The 20367-nt window shown below is 40.2% G+C and overlaps 2 protein-coding genes and 1 long non-coding RNA gene across 3 annotated transcripts in view; 1 reads left to right on the top strand and 2 right to left on the bottom strand.

The window, feature by feature from the left end:
* Positions 1 to 9094: 9094 nt before the first annotated feature.
* Positions 9095 to 13116, bottom strand: LOC112069604 (protein phosphatase 1 regulatory subunit 3E-like). The gene has a single exon (XM_070438604.1). The coding sequence runs from the start codon at positions 13022 to 13024 to the stop codon at positions 12101 to 12103; it is 924 nt and encodes a 307-aa protein (XP_070294705.1). The 5' UTR covers positions 13025 to 13116; the 3' UTR covers positions 9095 to 12100.
* Positions 13117 to 15155: 2039 nt separating this feature from the next.
* On the top strand, positions 15156 to 17054 carry LOC112069606 (uncharacterized protein C16orf46 homolog). The gene is made up of 2 exons (XM_024136947.2): positions 15156 to 15381; positions 15656 to 17054. Exons 1-2 carry the CDS (start codon positions 15178 to 15180, stop codon positions 16541 to 16543), a joined length of 1092 nt encoding a protein of 363 aa, XP_023992715.1. The 5' UTR covers positions 15156 to 15177; the 3' UTR covers positions 16544 to 17054.
* A 2056-nt stretch (positions 17055 to 19110) lies between these two features.
* Positions 19111 to 20367, bottom strand: part of LOC139024134 (uncharacterized) — a 247225-nt gene continuing 245968 nt past the window's right edge. The window contains exon 2 of the long non-coding RNA XR_011475391.1: positions 19111 to 20244. This is a non-coding gene — a long non-coding RNA (uncharacterized lncRNA). The remainder of the gene's footprint in view (positions 20245 to 20367) is intronic.

The raw sequence follows: 20367 nt of genomic DNA, 5'->3' as shown, positions 1-20367 counted from the left end.
CATGGGGGAAGCACAGCCTAACTAAGCATGGGGGAGAATCACAGCCAACAAGCATGGGAGAGAAGCACAGCCTGAACAAGCATGGGGAGAGCACAAGTGACTGACATGAAGTGACACATACATGATACACCAACATACAGTAACGTTACAGCCAGCCTAGATAATGTGTCATACTGTAGGTTACACAGGATTATCTTCATCTGACACCCTGAAGGTTCAATAACAACAGTCACTATACAGTGTATACCAACACAATCCAATAGTGCACATTCACACATTCAATTAGTTATGTTTAATAAGGAATGCTAGATGTTGACATTGAGGTTTTGGATTGAACCAATATTGTCAATCAATGGTTCAATTGTTTTAATGAAATCCTTGGGCTCCCGAGTGGTGCAGCGGTCTAAGGCACTGCTTGTCAGTGCTAGAGGTGTCACTACAGACCCTGGTTTGATTCCAGGCTGTATCACAACCGGCTGTGATTGGGAGTCCCACAGTGTGGCACACAATTGGCCCAGCGTCGTTAGGGTTTCGCTGGGGTAGGCTGTCGTTGTAAATAAGAATTTGTTCTTATCTGACCTGCCTAGTTAAATAAAAAAATWAAAAATATTGATCCCATCTCCTTCTGATATGATTAACCACATAAAACTATGACTGTAGCACTGCCAGGGTTAGAGGTAGGGTTAGGATCAACCCATTTTGTCATATCCATGTAGTGGAAAGACACCTTACTGTACTTCATGCTCTGGTTCTACATCAGCTATCTAAAAAGCTTGTTGCCAAGATGTTCGAAAGAAGAACTTGAATCTGTAATGACATCGTGTCCATAAAGTCAATGGGTGATTTTGGACGGCAGGCTCCCTGCTGCTGACTCAATGTGATTTTGTTGTGATTTCTATTCGGATTCCCATTAGATGTTGAAGAAGCAGCAGCTCTTCTTCCTGAGGTCCACACAAAACATAGACCATGTCCCATCTGCTCCTGCTCCTCCCCTCCAGCGTATGATGTCRMCAGAGTACTAACCACCAACCCTGGGATTCATCATTACGCACACCTGGCACTCATTACACGCACTTGTTCATCATTGATTCACACCTGGACTTCATTACCTTCATCTCCTCCCCTTTATATGTCACTCTCTCATGTTCACTCACCAGTTGGTATTGTTCTTGTGTATCAGCATTCTGCCTTATGTTAGTGTCGTGTTCTTGGTTTTATTAAAAMATTTCACCTGCTTCTGACTCACCGCCCCAACCTTACAGGCCATGACAAAATACAGAACACTAATGGACAGCAACATACATTTCAACTAAGAACACTACGACTAACGAACGTAACTCATTTAAAAAAAGGATAAATACATGATTAATCTTAAACATTCAAGTGCTTTGCCATGTAGACACTTTTAGGCTGTTGCAGCTAAAGAATAATGTATTTGTCTCTTCACAGTCCTAGTTGTTCCTTGAGGTGTTTTATTGTATTTTTTATAGATTGTACTTCTTGCCTGAGGTAGAAGAGAATAACATATAGTCATTGCTCTATACAGTATTGTCTCCCAGCCTCTGTTTTGGACTTGGACTATGCAGAGACGCCTGATTGCTTTTCTTGTGGGTATATATGGGTTTTTGAGCTGTGTTAACAGGCTGAACAGATCATTTCATTACTTTCAGCACATCAATACTTCTTACAAAGAGCAGCACTGATGCAGTCACTGTCACCCACCCTGAGCCAGCTCCCCTCTGGAATACACCTCTACATGTTTAACATCAGAAGCTTCCATTAAAGAACTGTCTATCCATGATATGGCAGATATATTTTTTTCAATAACATGATGGTCAATATCAAAGGATGCACTGAAATATAACAGTACAGCTCCCACAATCTTGTTATTATCAATTTCTTTCAGCCAATCATCAGTAATTTGTGTCAGTGCAGAACATGTTGAGTGTTCTTCCCTATAAGTGTGCTGAAAGTCAGTTAAATTGTTCAGAGAAACAGCATTGCATCTGGTCAACAAAAACATTCCATAAGTTTGCTAAGAACTGGCAGCAAGCTGATTGGTCGGCTGTTAGAACCAGCAAAGGGAGCTTTACCATTTTTGGGTAGCAGAATGACTTTTACTTCCCTCCAGGTCTATGGAAAAACACTCTCCAGACTCAGATTATAGAATTGGCAATATACAGTAGTCTGCTACCATCCTCTGTCGCTTTAATCTAGGTTGTCAATGTAGCCCCAATTATTTGGCTGCTCTGTTTGTCTGGTTCTCTGACTACTTGTGTTCCGATGTGGTCCACCAGACACTGCTGACTGATACACACTGAGTCAGAGCAGGCTAGGTTGGAGTATAATAACATTATCAATCATATTCACTAGTGATGAATGTTTGGCTTGGTGGACGATTGCCATAAAACAACGGTCTAAACTCAGTTTATTCACATCAACTTAAAGGGGTGAGCTGGAGGTTACCTGTGACAAATTCAACTAATGTTGTTGTGTTTTTAAACCCAGAAGGTATTTCAAAAAGGGACTATGTACCCAAAACGACCTCTACACCCATTCCACACACTCTTGGATGTCATCTAGAATCAGAACTGAGCTTTTCTAACTGCCCCTTTACATTTAGGAGAGAGGAGACTGCACGCACACACACACACAGGTAGAGTTGTTGTCTGGCAAGAAGTAAGACAGCTTGACTGTTTCCTCAGTGTATACCCCTTCTACCACCATTCTCCCTCTCTTCTCTCACGTCCTCCCTCTACCCTCATCATTAGTTTGTGATTAGCAAAAATGACAGGGGCTGAGGCCTCAGTTCAATGTGTCCTCATTCCTATCTAACTGGGTCAGAGTCAAGGGAATCAAGGATGGATATGGTAGCTTATTTTATGGCATAATTACCACTGTATTAACTACAGTAAAGATTGGACTTAGTCTTTCACTATTAAGATTCCATCCTATAGTCTTTCAACTACTAATATTCATCCTATAGAGTCTTTCACTATTAAGATTCCATCTATAGAGTCTTTCACTATTAAGATTCCATCCTATAGAGTCTTTTACTATTAAGATTCCACTCTATAAAGTCTTTTACTATTAAGATTCCATCCTATAGAGTCTTTCACTATTAAGATTCATCCTATAGAGTCTTTTACTATTAAGATTGCATCCTATAGAGTCTTTTACTATTAAGATTCCTCCTATAAAGTCTTTCACTATTAAGATTCCATCCTATAGAGTCTTTTACTATTAAGATTCCACTCTATAAAGTCTTTTACTATTAAGATTCCATCCTATAGAGTCTTTCACTATTAAGATTCCATCCTATAAAGTCTTTTACTATTAAGATTCACCCTATAAAGTCTTTCACTATTAAGATTCCATCCTATAGAGTCTTTTACTATTAAGATTCCGTCCTATAGAGTCTTTTACTATTAAGATTCCACCCTATAAGTCTTTTACTATTAAGATTCCATCCTTAGAGTCTTTACTATTAAGATTCCACTCTATAAAGTCTTTCACTATTAAGATTTCATCCTTAGAGTCTTTTACTATAGATTCCACTCTATAAAGTCTTTCACTATTAAGATTCCATCCTATAGAGTCTTTTAACTATTAAGATTCCATCCTATAAAGTCTTTCACTATTAAGATTCCATCCTATAGAGTCTTTTACTATTAAGATTCCATCTATAGAGATCTTTTACTATTAAGATTCCACTCTATAAAGTCTTTCACTATTAAGATTCCATCCTATAGAGTCTTTTACTATTAAGATTCCACTCTTAAAGTCTTTCACTATTAAGATTCCATCCTATAGAGTCTTTCACTATTAAAGATTCCATCCTATAGTCTTTCACTATTAAGATTCCACCCTATAAAGTCTTTCACTATTAAGATTCCATCCTATAGAGTCTTTCACTATTAAGATTCCATCCTATAGAGTCTTTCACTATTAAGATTCCATCCTATAGAGTCTTTCACTATTAGATTCCTCCTATAGAGTCTTTCACTATTAAGATTCCATCTATAAAGTCTTTCACTATTAAGATTCCATCCTATAGAGTCTTTCACTATTAAGATTCCACCTCATAAAGTCTTTCACTATTAAGATTCCATCCTATAGAGTCTTTTACTATTAAGATTCCACCTATAAAGTCTTTCACTATTAAGATTCCATCCTATAGAGTCCTTTACTATTACAGATTCCATCCTATAGAGTCTTTTACTATTAAGATTCCTCCTATAGAGTCTTTTACTATTAAGATTCCACTCTATAAAGTCTTTCACTATTAAGATTCATCCTATAGAGTCTTTACTATTAAGATTCCACTCTATAAAGTCTTTCACTATTAAGATTCCATCCTATAGAGTCTTTCACTATTAAGATTCCATCCTATAGTCTTTCTATTAAGATTCCACCCTATAAGTTTTCACTATTAAGATCCATCCTATAGAGTCTTTCACTATTAAGATTCCATCCTATAGAGTCTTTCACTATTAAGATTCCACCCTATAAAGTCTTTCACTATTAAGATTCCATCCTATAGAGTCTTTCACTATTAAGATTCCATCCTATAGAGTCTTTCACTATTAAGATTCCCACCTATAAAGTCTTTCCTATTAAGATTCCATCCTATAAATCTTTCACTATTAAGATTCCATCCTATAGAGTCTTTCACTATTAAGATATTCTGACCCTATAAAGTCTTTCACTATTAAGATTCCATCCTATAAAGTCTTTCACTATTAAGATTCCATCCTATAGTCTTTCACTATTAAGATTCCACCTATAGAGTCTTTCACTATTAAGATTCCATCCTATAGAGTCTTTCACTATTAAGATTCCATCCTATAGAGTCTTTTCACTATTAAGATTCCATCCTATAAGTCTTTCACTATTAAGATTCCATCCTATAGAGTCTTTCACTATTAAGATTCCATCCTATAAAGTCTTTCACTATTAAGATTCCATCCTATAGAGTCTTTTACTATTAAGATTCCACTCATAAAGTCTTTCACTATTAAGATTCCATCCTATAGAGTCTTTTACTATTAAGATTCCATCTATAGAGTCTTTTACTATTAAGATTCCATCCTATAGAGTCTTTTACTATTAAGATTCCACTCTATAAAGTCTTTCACTATTAAGATTCCATCCTATAGGTCTTTTACTATTAAGATTCCACTCTATAAAGTCTTTCACTATTAAGATTCCATCCTATAGAGTCTTTCACTATTAAGATTCCATCCTATAGTCTTTCACTATTAAGATTCCACCCTATAAAGTCTTTCACTATTAAGATTCCATCCTATAGAGTCTTTCACTATTAAGATTCCATCCTATAGAGTCTTTCACTATTAAGATTCCACCCTATAAAGTCTTTCACTATTAAGATTCCATCCTATAGAGTCTTTCACTATTAAGATTCCATCCTATAGAGTCTTTCACTATTAAGATTCCACCTATAAAGTCTTTCACTATTAAGATTCCATCCTATAAAGTCTTTCACTATTAAGATTCCATCCTATAGAGTTCTTTCACTATTAAGATTCCATCCTATAAAGTCTTTCACTATTAAGATTCCACCTATAAAGTCTTTCACTATTAAGATTCCATCCTATAGAGTCTTTCACTATTAAGATTCCATCCTATAGAGTCTTTCACTATTAAGATTCCACCCTATAAGTCTTTCACTATTAAGATTCCATCCTATAAAGTCTTTCACTATTAAGATTCCATCCTATAGAGTCTTCACTATTAAGATTCCATCCTATAAAGTCTTTCACTATTAAGATTCCATCCTATAAAGTCTTTCACTATTAGATTCCACCTATAGAGTCTTTCACTATTAAGATTCCATCCTATAGAGTCTTTCACTATTAAGATTCCATCCTATAGAGTCTTTCACTATTAAGATTCCATCCTATAGAGTCTTTCACTATTAAGATTCATCCTATAAAGTCTTTCACTATTTGTTCCATCCTATAGAGTCTTTCACTATTAAGATTCCATCCAATAGAGTCTTTCACTATTAAGATTCCACCCTATAAAGTCTTTCACCTATTAAGATTCCATCCTATAGAGTCTTTCACTATTAAGATTCCATCCTATAAAGTCTTTCACTATTAAGATTCCACCCTATAAAGTCTTTCACTATTAAGATTCCACCCTATAAAGTCTTTCACTATTAAGATTCCATCCTATAAAGTCTTTCACTATTAAGATTCCACCCTATAAAGTCTTTACTATTAAGATTCCATCCTATAGAGTCTTTCACCATTAAGATTCAGTACCATAGAATTGTGCCTCGAGAGCAATCAATCTTTTGAGAGGAAACTAGTCAATGGAGAGCTCAATGCAATCTATTGAACAGATCAATGACTAGCTAATGAAATGTCATGGTAATATCATACGGCTGTAACTGGAACTCTGTGTGCCCTTGCATATAAAATAGATACCCTATACCATGAAGACATTATAAGAATATGCCCATCCATCAGAATGGAAAAAGTCAAGGACACCAAGAGTACCTGTTCTCTGTTATACAGCCTACATGTCAGAGACAAAATTGTGCCTGAAGCCAACCCTCCTGATGACAAGAGATCCCTCAGCCTGTCCTCCTGCCCTCCAAAACCACCCATGCAACCCCACTCCCACCGAGAACACTGAGGGGCATGCCAACAGAGCTGATCAATTCACAAGGACATGTGTCTCATCATGACTGCGGCAAGGGGCTGGGTGGCTGACCACCGCAGCACAGCAAGAAATGTTATGGCCTACAGGATTAGGGCCCTGTGTGGATTACATGGTCATCTGATAAATGAGCCAGTCAGCTCAGAGCAGACAGACAGCAGTGGAACATTCAGAGGAGAAAATTAGATCTCTCATAATACAATCAAAATCACACCCTGCAGGGAAATTAATCTGTAGAGTTTTGTATTAAACCTGTTTCATCTCAGAGGATACTGTGACATTGATTCTAGTTGAGTTAATAAAGCTATTGTAATGAAACGTTAAGGTAAAGGTTATTATAAACTGGGTGGTTCGAGCACTGATTGCTGATTGGCTGACAGCCGTGGTATATCAGACCGTATACCACGGGTATGACAAAACATGTATTTTTACTACTCTAATTACATTGGTAACTAGTTTATAATAGCAATAAGGCACCTTGGGGGTTTGTGGTATATGGCCAATATACGATGGCTAAGGGCTGTGTCCAGGCACTCTGCGATGCGTCGTGCGTAAGAACAGCCCTTAGCCGTGGTATATTGGCCATATACCACACCCCCTCGTGTTTTATTGCTTAATTATACCATACTGCTGACTGTAGTGTGATGAAGGAAATGGACAAAACTACAACATATTTTAATTTCCCATCACAAAGGCCTTTATTGCCGTTGTTTTAGTAAAATATAGGCTACATTACAAACTCACCATAAAAATAACAGGGGTACTTCCGCCGTGCATGCAAACAGCCAGAATACAGTGATAAACATTAGCTCCAAACAATACGTCAGACACCAAGACACATCAACACAGACAGATGATGGATTGCAGTACTAAGGTTTGCATAGGTTCAAAAGAAGAATACTGATAACCATATAAGTCAAACCAAGGGAAATTCACTTCCTCCACTCCACATATGAGTAAAATGAACTTGAATTAAACTATTTCAGATGTATAACATTTCACAGTGAGAGAGAAAGCTGTGTATCAAACATGACTGGGGATGGAGAACATATTGGTTAGTAGCAATTCACAGGAATACATGTAAAGTCAGAAGAGACATACCAAACCAAACCATGCCTCTTTTCCTAGCTTTTCTACTTTCCTACTCAAAGTGCGCTATGAACTTTGAGTAGCTCAATATTACAATCATTAGTCACTCCTTTCAGATGTTTCAGATACTCCAAAGTGTATGTTGTCTTTAGTGGCATGCATGCAACTCTTTAGCCTAAAGACCCCCTCAGCTTAGCCCCAGTACATACTGTCCAGTATGATTTGACTGCTCGAGACTGTTAGCACATGTTGATCAACCTACCATAACATCCCTTCACAGCTTAGACCTCTTATGTGTTCATTTCAGTATGAACTTTAAACATAAGGCAATGGAACCATCTTTAGTTACACCTTATACAATAACCCTATCATTCCTGGGACCCCGCCCGCATTTTGGCATAAGGTTCAGTGGCGTATCGCAGTTTTTAAAGGACATTTCCTGAAATTCTATTTTGTTCAGATCATTTTTGATTTGTTATAACTGTTATGATACTTTTAGTTCTGAGTTGGGTATCATCCACCCTTGCAATCCTGTTTTTGAAATGCTATTACACTAACATATATGTAGCAGAAAGACATTCAATAGGACACATAAAACAGATAAACATCAGCAGTGATCATAAAACGTGGTTACAATTGTGTGACAAACCCTATACTCATCTTGCTTCTGGAAGCTTTCATCCTTCCCCTATAAAACATTTACCTCCATGACATATTTACAAAGTGAAATGTTATGATTGAAACAATCATGAGTGAAATCATACTGTACTACATGTACACTTATTAGAGAAATATTACAGTTAACAGAAATCAAAGCAAAAGCTAAATGAGGAAAAATAACCATTATATTTAATCAGACTTAAAAACATAAAACAATCTCTGACAAGGCGTGACATCTTGTTAACCACAGTAGTGTTTGTGGAGATGACAGCTGCCGTGTGGTGGACTCACTGACTGCACAGACTAGCTTGCTTTCTGAACACAGTGAGGCCAACCAGCTGTCAACCAATGGTCATGTCTTAACTCACAAGTGGGCTGCACAATTAATCGAATTCACATCAAAATCACATATTGAACATGTGCAATATCCATATCGTAAAAGATCCATATCATAAGCAATAATTTTTGAAAACGCATCTCAGCCTTGAGTAACTTTAAGGTTTTAAGTTAACTCCGTTTTTTTCTCCTCTTGTGGCTGCTTCGCACACACACCTAAGCCTCGCCCCCTGTCACTCAAGCCCGCGCAGTTCCTCCCCGCGCAGTTAGATGATTGACTATAAATGTGCATGTTGTTCCGTCAGTCAATGCAGTCAACAAATTGTTCCAAAAACAAGAACGATGCTGCTTTCCACTTTGCTTTTAATATAATTCAATATATTTCTATAATTCCAACAGGTCACCCAAATATTTTTGATTTTCATCGCACATCAAATCGCAATACATAATTTGTTAAAAATCAAAATCGCTGTTAGATGTTTTTGCCAATATCGTGGCCCCTGTAGAGGTCGGTTAATGTCATGGTGGACTGTGAGAACAATAAATTCGGTTTATTTTGGTCCAACCAGGCTCTACGGATTTCCCATGGAGATTTAGAACGAGCCAAACCGCTGGACTCTGGGAAACAAACAACTCTGTAATAAGCCAAACAACTCTGCTAAATTGTTTGAGTCATTTGGACATGCTCAGTGGTCACATGAGTAGTCTATTTTCCATTTTCAATCTCAAGGGTTGAATAGTCTGGCCAAGCTCCCTCCAAGTCCTGGATCATGTAAACACAGGCTTTTCTTACTGACCACCATAGCCAGTCAACAGTAACTAACTATATTATATAACTACATTTGTTAGTCTCAGAGATGCTTTCCATTTTCTAAACAGATACATCCCCAAGTTGCTGATCTCTCAGAGGCGTCCTAATAAAAACAAAATATTGATTCATTCCAATCATTCATGTCATAGAAAACTCCCATAAATTATAACCCAAATAAATACAAACTCGAATGTAAACATGCTGTACCTCCAGTACACAAATAGACAAACCGTTTGTGTAATGTGGGCTGTTGAGTTACATAACCTAAGTTTAGTTTGCCATCCATCCATAATGAGGTCACTCACCTCATGTCAGGGGTGTCAAATACAACCAGGTGAGAGGAGTTCCTTATTAGTTATTGACCTAAATTCATCAATCAAGTACAAGGGTGGAGCAAAAACCCGCCGACACTCGGCTCTCAGTGGAAGGAGTTTGACACATGCATTATGTGATGCCAATGTGTCAACAAATGAGTTCAGCATGAAGCACCAGTGCAATAGCATCAACTGTACAATATGTAGTCCTACCAAACAAACACGGCTCTTTTCTATATCATCAGCCAAGTCTAACATTACAACTTTGAAATCCCTAAAAGTAGTTTAGATGCTGTCATCACCATAGTTCCACTTAAAAATACAACATTGCACAGTGGAAGTTATTTACAAAATACTGACAATGAAATGCTACTGTTTTACTGGACTGGGTGTGTTTTAAAAATGGCATGAGTTTGACTATTTTGGTTCTACTGTATTTCATAAAAAAATAATGTTTTGTTTTGTTCAACCTGAATAAAAGGAGAAAAACCTGGATTTTTTGGAAGATCGTCAGGTCCGCACTCTAGAAACGATCTGAGGTAAATGTATAATTTTCMACAGSAACAGTTGCATTTCARGYMCAACAAGGAACAGAAACAAAAGTCYAACAGTATCTGTCTCTGTAAKTTATCATTGTGTAATAACAGTTATAAAATGGAGTAATATCCATGTGGATTTTGTCATTAAAGCTCAACCTTGAAGAAGGTAGAGATACTGTATGGGTGAGGCAGTGGTGACTGACTCTGCAGTGGACCTTAGGGTTAGAGCTATCCTCAACTATTGTTTACAACAAGACACCTGGTGAAATATTGTGACTGGTTGAGATCAAGAGTGTCACAACAGGAATGTTGTAAAATATCACCTGTAATGCCATTAAGTTTAGGCAGATCTGTGATTAGTGGTGCTGGAAATCAATTAGACATATGCAGACTGCACTGCAGAGAAAAATCTAGTATAAGATCCTGAACAAAATGTTCTGTACAATAGTTTTTTTTTGTCAAATATACATGTCCTCTAGTTTAAAATAATGCATATGGCATTTGAGAGTGGTAAAGATCCACATATTATTATGTAACATGTTTGGGGTCATACCAGAGCATCCTAATAGGCTAGCCTACTGCTAGACTGTAGGGCTCCACTCTGACCCAGTCTACTCTCCTGCTATTGGTTACCATCCTCTGGAGAAAACATTCTGGTGCATTTATAATCAGCGAACAAGGCTCGTGAGATGATTTCCTTTTTCTAAAATCATCTCGTTGAGCAGTGCTATAGAGAGGGTTTAATCATTTCCCCAACATTGAAATATTCATGTTCAAATAGTTATAAAACTGAATACACCCAATATTGATCAGGATAAAAGCAAAGCAGCGTTCCCCGTTAGTTATAAGGGGTATTATAAGGCATATCCAAGAAGATGAAAAGATGAGGGATTGGTAAGATAAATTACAATTTGATATTTCCTTTGTTGGTCCAGTGCGAATATTGTTGTGACTGAGCTTCGGCCTGCCCCATCCGCTTGAGTTTTCAGATGAGAGAGAATCGGATTGAAATCCGGCATAACAGGTACACAGGGGGATGCACGTGAGCTGTCCCATGCTATCGGAAATAAACAAAGAGAAGACGGGCGGGAAGCTGTCTTAGTATTTTTCATAACCATTTTCCTCCGTTTTTTTATAAGCAGTCGTTGACAGTTAAGACATCGCACAAGATGTTTAATAAAATAGTCAAAGGTGGGGATTGAATCGAGTACCGCTGCGTTTTAGAGGGATAGTGATGCTTAAATGGGGTATATTCCTGGCACGTTTTCAATGGCACGTGCCATTACATAAGAGTATAGTTGTGCCACACCAAAGGGCACAGGACTACAAAGCTCCCAACACCAAGGCTAATTATCATACAGCAGATTTACCTCCCGCGCCTGACACATAATGAAGGGCTTGTCTTTCAATCCTGTCAAATCTGTCAAACATAATGACATGAAACAAACCCATTGTGACGGTGGTGAAAAATAAAACAACCCAAACAATGTAAAAAATGACTGAGTGTACAGCTTTACACGGCGGTTGGATTATTAACACAATGTGTAGAGGCTATAGCCTATGGTAGCCCTATTCTTCATTATGGTAAAGCGGTGCCCGTGGAGAGATTGCTTGCTTTACACACACAGTGCGCCGGTGAGAACGCCAAGGACGCATGCAGGTTAGATGAAGTGAATCCAGCCATCCTCCCACTCACGGGGTGGAGAAATCTTAAACCTGTGGCGTCGCACTTTATAGTTGACCCCGTTATTATTGTCCCAATACTCATCTCCACCAACGCAGTATCTWATGGCAAACTGGAATGTGCCTCCGCTCTCCAGAAACGTTGTTGGGGTGATTATCTTAAAGGAGAATTTGTCTGTCACACCGTCGCTTGATTCTGGGATATATGATGCCAGACTGTCCATAAAGGTTATCCAGTTGTTGATTGAGAACCTCAAATAGACACTTTTCTCGAAAGCCATGTTCAAAACCCGCACGACGCCCGACAGAGTGAACTCGTCKGCTTCAGCACACTCCAACAACACTCTCACTTCTTTCACTTTCTCAGTAAAGCCTGGCAGGGTCCCGGGGTTCTTGAATTGCAGCTCCATAAAACTTGACTGGKTGGTCGGTGCCCTGGGGAACTTGTCAAAGGGGTTCAGATGGAGGGGACCCCTGTCGAATCTGGCCATTATGCGCTCCGGCACATCGGGCATGTCTGTGTCATTGAAGTGCTTCACAGAGGTGAGTTCCAGACCCAGAGAGTCGGCGAAACGGACCTTTTTCTGGCTGCAGGGACTCCGGCTGCGGGAGATCTCAAGCTTCGCTCTCTCTATGGGGGTCGGCAGAGACTTGCACCTCCGGCGCAGGTTCGGACTCTGCGGSGGTTTGAGGAAGGATTCCCGGCCTCTTGGTCTCTCATCCACCACATGGTGCATCTCGATGGGCTCGCTTGTTCCGTTCAGCTCCATCCCCTCTTCGTCTTCTAGTCTCGGGTCTGCTGTCAAGCTCCCGAACAACCCAGCTATGCAGCTGTAGTTCCTCGGGAGGCAGTTCTTGGGAGGCAGCATGACCACAACAGAACGCACAGCCTCGGTTTCCATAAAGCGGGAGAGTCGCTTGTCTTTGGTCGAAGTGGTCGTGATCAGGGGCACGGAGAAAGGAACACGCCGTCAGGTGTCAGAGATAAGCACACGGATAGGCGCCGTAGTACCACGTCAGACTGTGACACTGCGCATTTCTGAACCAATAAACCAAGCTTCTACAAGTGCAGCTAGAACAACGCACCACAAATACCAGACATGCCTCCCTAACGTCACTTTAGATTTCATTCACAGGCGTACAAATTCGTTCATTATGAAATAATATGAAATATGGGATTCCCGTATCACTGTGGACATTTCCAGCAGCATACCCCAGTCAATGTGTGTGTGGCTGAGCTTACAGTGCACATAAAACTAGGGGACCCAGTGAGAGACATGACATTACAGTCATAAGGTTTGTGCCTGGCTGGACCACGATGTTCCGAATAGCACGTCCCATTTCTTGCCTGACGAGTCATCCTGAATTTAATTCCGCTGCTATATCGATTGCTTCATGGAGAAGACACGTTAGTGGGCGTGGCGTTTGGCCGGAGCGATGTGGATGRKCAGCTAAACGCACAACTTCCTTTCTCAGTTTTTTTTCCTGTTTWAAAAAAATACAGAAACAGAGGTGGATGGCCACTATGTTATTGTTTCAATCAAGGACTCTAGCTTTGAGAGTATATTCTAGATACCTGTAAATAATTTACATAATGTAAATGAGTAGGCCTATGTAAAGGACGTCACACTGCTTGCGAGTACCACGTCCGTCAAGAAGCGTCAACAGTCGGTGCCACGCGAAAAGCTAACTATTCCCTGGCGCAAGTGGGGACAGTTCAGGGTGAGGAGTTTCACACATCCCCATGTGCTACAGCTACTGTAGCCATACTATGAAGCATTGGCCAATCTGAATCAGTGCTTGACTTGGGTAGGAGCTCACCGGAGCTCAGTACCAGCACCTCAAATGTTCTACTGCTTGAGCTCCTGTTCATCTTATAGAATGTTAGCTCAAAAAGTATTGTGGAGCTCCTGCACCTAAATATAAACACTACTGCCACCTAAAATGAATACCGGAACCTATTTCAATCAAAGTCAAGCACTGATCTGAATCAAATTCACTTAGGCCCATGCCCAATATTTTATAGCCTTACGTTATACAATATATATTATAATACTGTTATAATGGGATATTTTGGATCATATTGTATAGGACAGCTTACTATAAATTACATAAATGTGAGGGTTAGTCTTAATTATAGATATTGAATGAAATAGTCAGCAACATAGTGTACACCATGCTGTAAATCACGAATTGTAACAAGCAGCAAATCCAGGTCTAGAAATTGTTACATTTTCTTATATAACATGGAAATTAGCAATAACGTGTCAACTGCAACTTGTTTTCTCACGCCCTCTCCCATTTTCCTCCTCTTTTTCACCACGTCACTTCTGAGCGCCCTGTTGTAGCGGAGTTGTCATGGCAACGGCGTTTTATCTGCTCCAAACATTTCGTGGGCCTAGCACATCTTTGACTTTGTTTGAGGTCGCCTCCTGATTGCTGAAAAACTGTAATAAATATTTGATGACTATGTTACTGCCTATTAAGTTGAATGTAAAAACCTCAAGGAGCAAATGCTTGTATGGTATTGCTGAGSAAAATGTCGAACTCGACCCCCTTTAATGGTAAGTTATCTCTTTAACAGTCTTGTTTGTGGCTTCAGGTAACAGAACAAGCTTCCAACTTCAGTTGCTAACGTTAGTTTACCTAACGTTAACGTTAGTAGCTAGGCAGAAATGTAAGGTTCTCTTGCTAGCTAGCTAGAATGTTTATGAATCCATTTAATGGACAGGTTTTGTAAACAGGGTCAACACGTTTGTTAACACTGAGTTAACATGTCATAAAGTTGACGTTAAAGGCTACATGTCTTCAGATATTACAAATAGTTTTGCTTTCAATTAATTATAGGTTGTTTGCTGTTTTTGTACATTTATCTCCACTCTTAGCCTACAAGATGAGTGCCTAATTAGAGATGTTTTTTCACTCTCAACAGATTTCACCCTGAAAGGCTCATCTTAGAATGGACAAATTCAAGGAATGGGATCAGGNGATGAGTGCCTAATTAGAGATGTTTTTTCACTCTCAACAGATTTCACCCTGAAAGGCTCATCTTAGAATGGACAAATTCAAGGAATGGGATCAGGCACCTGTAGAAGTGGCTGAAGACAGAAGTGTGGCAGTCGAGTACACAGGATGGGACCAGAGTTGCCAACTACCCAACAGGGGCCATGTTGATGCCCTTTTGGATATCAGTGATGAAACCTCATCAAAAGAGCAGGAGCCATTTGAGTTTCTCTGTCTCTCCGGATGGGAGGAAGCTGTGAGTAATACACTGCGGTTACTCTTTTATTTTTTGGCTAGATTGTGAATGATATTCAGCCAGTGTCACGTAATTGCGTAGGCACCAGATACACACTTAAATTTCATGTGAGTTAAGAAAAAGTGAACGTGTCAGTATGTTTATTCACTGTTTATAACTACATTCAATCTCAGAAATCATCTTAAAAGGTAAAACCTAATTTTCTCTAAGTTGCGATACACTGATTAAAATGTAATTACGTTTCCCTTAATGCTCGTGTTTGTTGTTGAGACAGATCCGGGGCTGGGGCAGAACTACTCCACTTGGCTGCCTGGTTCAGACCCAGAGGAGAGGAAAGAGGGTCAAGACTGGAGACACAGACCACCACTGCCACCTGTGTGTGGACCTCGTGAAGTTGTCGGATCCCCTTGACTCTGAGTCCAGCGTAACCCACTCCCCTGAGTCCATCTGGGATTCCTCCCTGGACTCATGGGAGAAACCCCCCCCCACAACCCTGGGAGACTTCCTGAACAGACCCTACAGTCAAACCTCTACCATCTCTTCAGAGGAGTCCCCACCAGAGTCCTTCAGGGACCTTCAGAAAGCCACACAGCAACTGACACTCCGAGACAAGATGGTGGAGGACAAAGCTGAGGTGTGTGAGATCAGTGACTCACTGCTGGGCTCTGCCCCCTCCCAGGGTCACCACCACTCAGCCTCAGAGTGTCCCATGACGTTGATCATCAACAGCTTCGCCGTCCTACCACCCGTGAAGGCCTCCCAGCCCAGACACCCTAGGGTCAGCAGCCAGCTCCAGAGGGAGGAGGCTGGCCCGGGGCGCAGTGCCTCAGACAGGGAGACCGCAGCGGCTGGGTCAGACGGTGTCACGCCTGCCTGGGAGAGCGGAGGTGGTGTGGAGAGCCAGCAGAGCCACCACCTGTTGTCTGCTTTCAGCATCCCCATCCTCAAGAGATGTGACATGCCCCTCAGCACACTGTCAGGTCCTCTACCCCGCGCCACCTACCCCCTGGACAGACACCTCAGACAGGATCCCCGGACCAGCAGTGCTCACAGACTCTACTTTGGACTGAAGACCAAGAACCTGAAGCGTGCAGAGCCCCAACTGCCCATTCTGTTTGGGACCAGGGTGCCCATCCCAGCCTCTGCACAGAGACTACTCTGAACAGAGACTGTTACTTTGCACTCCATACTCTCTCCCAACCCAAAAGCTCAGTCTTTGTGGGTTTGTGATTAAAAATAAGCTTTCTGTGGAATATCTTCATATCTTTTACAGTGGGGAGAAGAAGTATTTGATACACTGCCGATTTYGCAGGGTKTCCTACTTACAAAGCATGTAGAGGTCTGTAATTTTTATCATAGTACACTTCAACTGTGAGAGACGGAATCTGAAACAAAAATCCAGAAAAGCACATTGTATGATTTTTAAGTAATTAATTTGCATTTTATTGCATGACATAAGTATTTGATCACCTACCAACCAGAAAGAATTCCAGCTCTCACAGACCTGTTCGTTTTTCTTTAAGAAGCCCTCCTGTTCTCCACTCATTACCTGTATTAACTGCACCTGTTTGAACTCGTTACCTGTATAAAAGACACCTGTCCACACACTCAATCAAACAGACTCCAACCTCTCCACAATGGCCAAGACCAGAGAGCTGTGTAAGGACATCAGGGATAAATTTTAGACCTGTACAAGGCTGGGATGGGCTACAGGACAATAGGCAAGCAGCTTGGTGAGAAGGCAACAACTGTTGGCACAATTATTAGAAAATGGAAGAAGTTCAAGATGACGGTCAATCACCCTCGGTCTGGGGCTCCATGCAAGATCTCACCTCGTGGGGCATCAATGATCATGAGGAAKGTGAGGGATCAGCCCAGAACTACACGGCAGGACCTGGTCAATGACCTGAAGAGAGCTGGGACCACAGTCTCAAAGAAAACCATTAGTAACACACTACGCCGTCATGGATTAAAATCATGCAGCGCACGCAAGGTCCCCCTGCTCAAGCCAGCGCATGTCCAGGCCCGTCTGAAGTTTGCCAATGATCATCTGGATGATCCAGAGGAGGAATGGGAGAAGGTCATGTGGTCTGATGAGACAAAAATAGAGCTTTTTGGTCTAAACTCCACTCGCCGTGTTTGGAGGAAGAAGTAGGATGAGTACAACCCCCAAGAACACTATCCCAGTCGTGAAGCATGGAGGTGGAAACATCATTCTTTGGGGATGCTTTTCTGCAAAGGGGACAGGACGACTGCACCGTATTGAGGGGAGGATGGATGGGGCCATGTATCGCGAGATCTTGGCCAACAACCTCCTTCCCTCAGTAAGAGCATTGAAGATGGGTCGTGGCTGGGTCTTCCAGCATGACAACGACCCGAAACACACAGCCAGGGCAACTAAGGAGTGACTCCGTAAGAAGCATCTCAAGGTCCTGGAGTGGCCTAGCCAGTCTCCAGACCTGAACCCAATAGAAAATCTTTGGAGGGAGCTGAAAGTCCGTATTGCCCAGCGACAGCCCCGAAACCTGAAGGATCTGGAGAAGGTCTGTATGGAGGAGTGGGCCAAAATCCCTGCTGCAGTGTGTGCAAACCTGGTCAAGAACTACAGGAAACGTATGATCTCTGTATTGCAAACAAAGGTTTCTGTACCAAATATTAAGTTCTGCTTTACTGATGTATCAAATACTTATGTCATGCAATAAAATGCAAATTAATTACTTAAAAATCATACAATGTGCTTTTCTGGATTTTTGTTTTAGATTCCGTCTCAGTTGAAGTGTACCTATGATAAATTACAGACCTCTACATGCTTTGTAAGTAAGAAAACCTGCAAAATCKGCAGTGTATCCAATACTTGTTCTCCCCACTGTATATGACACTGACAAATTCAACTTGGTCGTTTTAAACTACATGGAATTGACATGAGTTTACAGATTACTGTTACATTATGGTAATTTGTTACCACTGATTATTCAGAGTGAAATCATTTAACTGTTACATGAGCCTTCCTTAATTACAAACAGCGCATCTGGACATATGGAGTGAATCATTCATTTGTGTGATTTCAGTTCTAGATTTTGCATGTGCTTTTATTGTGGTGCTCACACTTACCCAGCAACTGTGCTAGCTAATCTATGATGCTGAGCTCTAGGTCAGTTTCTTGGATTCCTGAATGTTAAACTGCAGACACTATTCTTATGTCAGACCCCCCCAGTGCTCCTCAGTATGACAAAACATGATCTGAGCCATTGCCAAAGCATGCTAGTGCTATTGCACTCTAATGGAATGAGCGTGATTGTAGTGTTCCAACCCATGTGAAGATGTCTGTGGTAGCCTATTGAATTACATACTAGATGTGAACCACACTGTGATTCTGAGGGGCTGTGACAACATAGGTGTGTGGGCGGAGGGATTAGTATCGTATTCCAAATGATTTACACAATTACAATACTGTATTCAAACGGACTGAGCATAATACACTTACATAGTAAACTAACTTGTACTGCCACACAACCCAGGTGAAAACTACCTGACATTTACCGAAAAATAGCACATTGAGTGTGTACAATATTGATTATTGTGTTGTAAGTCAAAAGTAGTATGTGCTTTAACCAGTAATAAAATATTTGACATGGCTTTATACAGCACTGCATTACTGTCCTTTGATTTGAAGTGAACTGAAACTAAGCTCGTACAAACAACCAGCTACTACATCAACTCAAACAATCCACCCTTTATGAAGAGTTTATTATGAGCGTCTGCTGAATAGCATCAACAAAACAAACAGCGAGAGACAACCTTTATCGACCCTCTAAACATTCAGGCAACTGAAATACAACAGATAAGTCTGCAAACAGAAATGCAACTGAAATAAATTACATTGGCACCAAAGACTGCATGCACTCCCTACTGAGAAAAACCAAAGACTGCATGCACTCCCTACTGAGAAAAACCAAAGCGCTGAAGTCGACACCCCCATGTAGCATGGTTAGGATCAATTCCATTTCAATTTTCTACAAAATGAGGAAATTTTGGAATTGGAATTTGGTTTACTTTCTCAATTGCCTGGAATTAAAATGAAATTGACTTCAACCCTGCCATGTAGTCTACTGTACATGTTTTTTTAAGCAAGGCAGTTTCTCCCCTCAGCGCTATTATAATCAACTTCAAGAACGATAAATTAAATAGAAGTAGTGATTTCAGTACAGCACAAAACATTGTTATGAAATGTGGTTGAGTATGAAAGTCCGTTATAAACTGGAATGAAACAGTCCTGTTTCGATTACTTTAAGATGCAGTGCAAAAACTAAGCCATGTTGTGCAGTATGTGCAGTGTGATGTAGGCTACATTCTGCAGTTTCTGGGTACAATTCAATACATATTGATAGTGTACCACAGTAGGGCAAATACTGCCTTGGGAAAAAATACTGCATTGCATTCTTAGAACCTAGATGTGTAACACAAAACAGGCATTGTAACAGATCTTGCAACAAAATGTTTTTGAAAGTAGAGGTACAGAAAACATACTCAACATGTAAATTAAAGATTTGAAGTATTCTTCCAATACACCCACCACAAGTAAATATAATGTAAATGTTAAATACATTTTGATCCTGAACTTCTTCCTACCTCTTAAAGCTGCTTAGTGCATCACTGACCAATGGAAACATAACAAAATACATCATGAAAAATACTTGGTTTAAGGCACCAACATAACAAAATCCAACATGGAGAAATACTCAAACCTTGGAGAGCTCTTGTAAAGTTCACATTCAATAAAAATGTCACAACAACTGTCTGTTTCTTGAAATTTGAATGGGGTGCATGTGCAAATGAGGTAAAATATTGTAATGATACCAACAGCTAGCTTTGACCAATACATTAGGCGTTAGAGTATAGTTCAAGAAAATGTTGATAGAAATTGTAATATTGTCAGTTTATGTTCAGTAACATTTAGTGGGGTTGTTATWCAGTACCTTCAGAAAG

This window comes from Salvelinus sp. IW2-2015, unplaced genomic scaffold (assembly GCF_002910315.2).
Source record: "Salvelinus sp. IW2-2015 unplaced genomic scaffold, ASM291031v2 Un_scaffold1057, whole genome shotgun sequence".
In the NCBI taxonomy this organism is placed as follows: domain Eukaryota; kingdom Metazoa; phylum Chordata; class Actinopteri; order Salmoniformes; family Salmonidae; genus Salvelinus; species Salvelinus sp. IW2-2015.
This window is presented reverse-complemented; position numbering and strand designations above follow the sequence as displayed.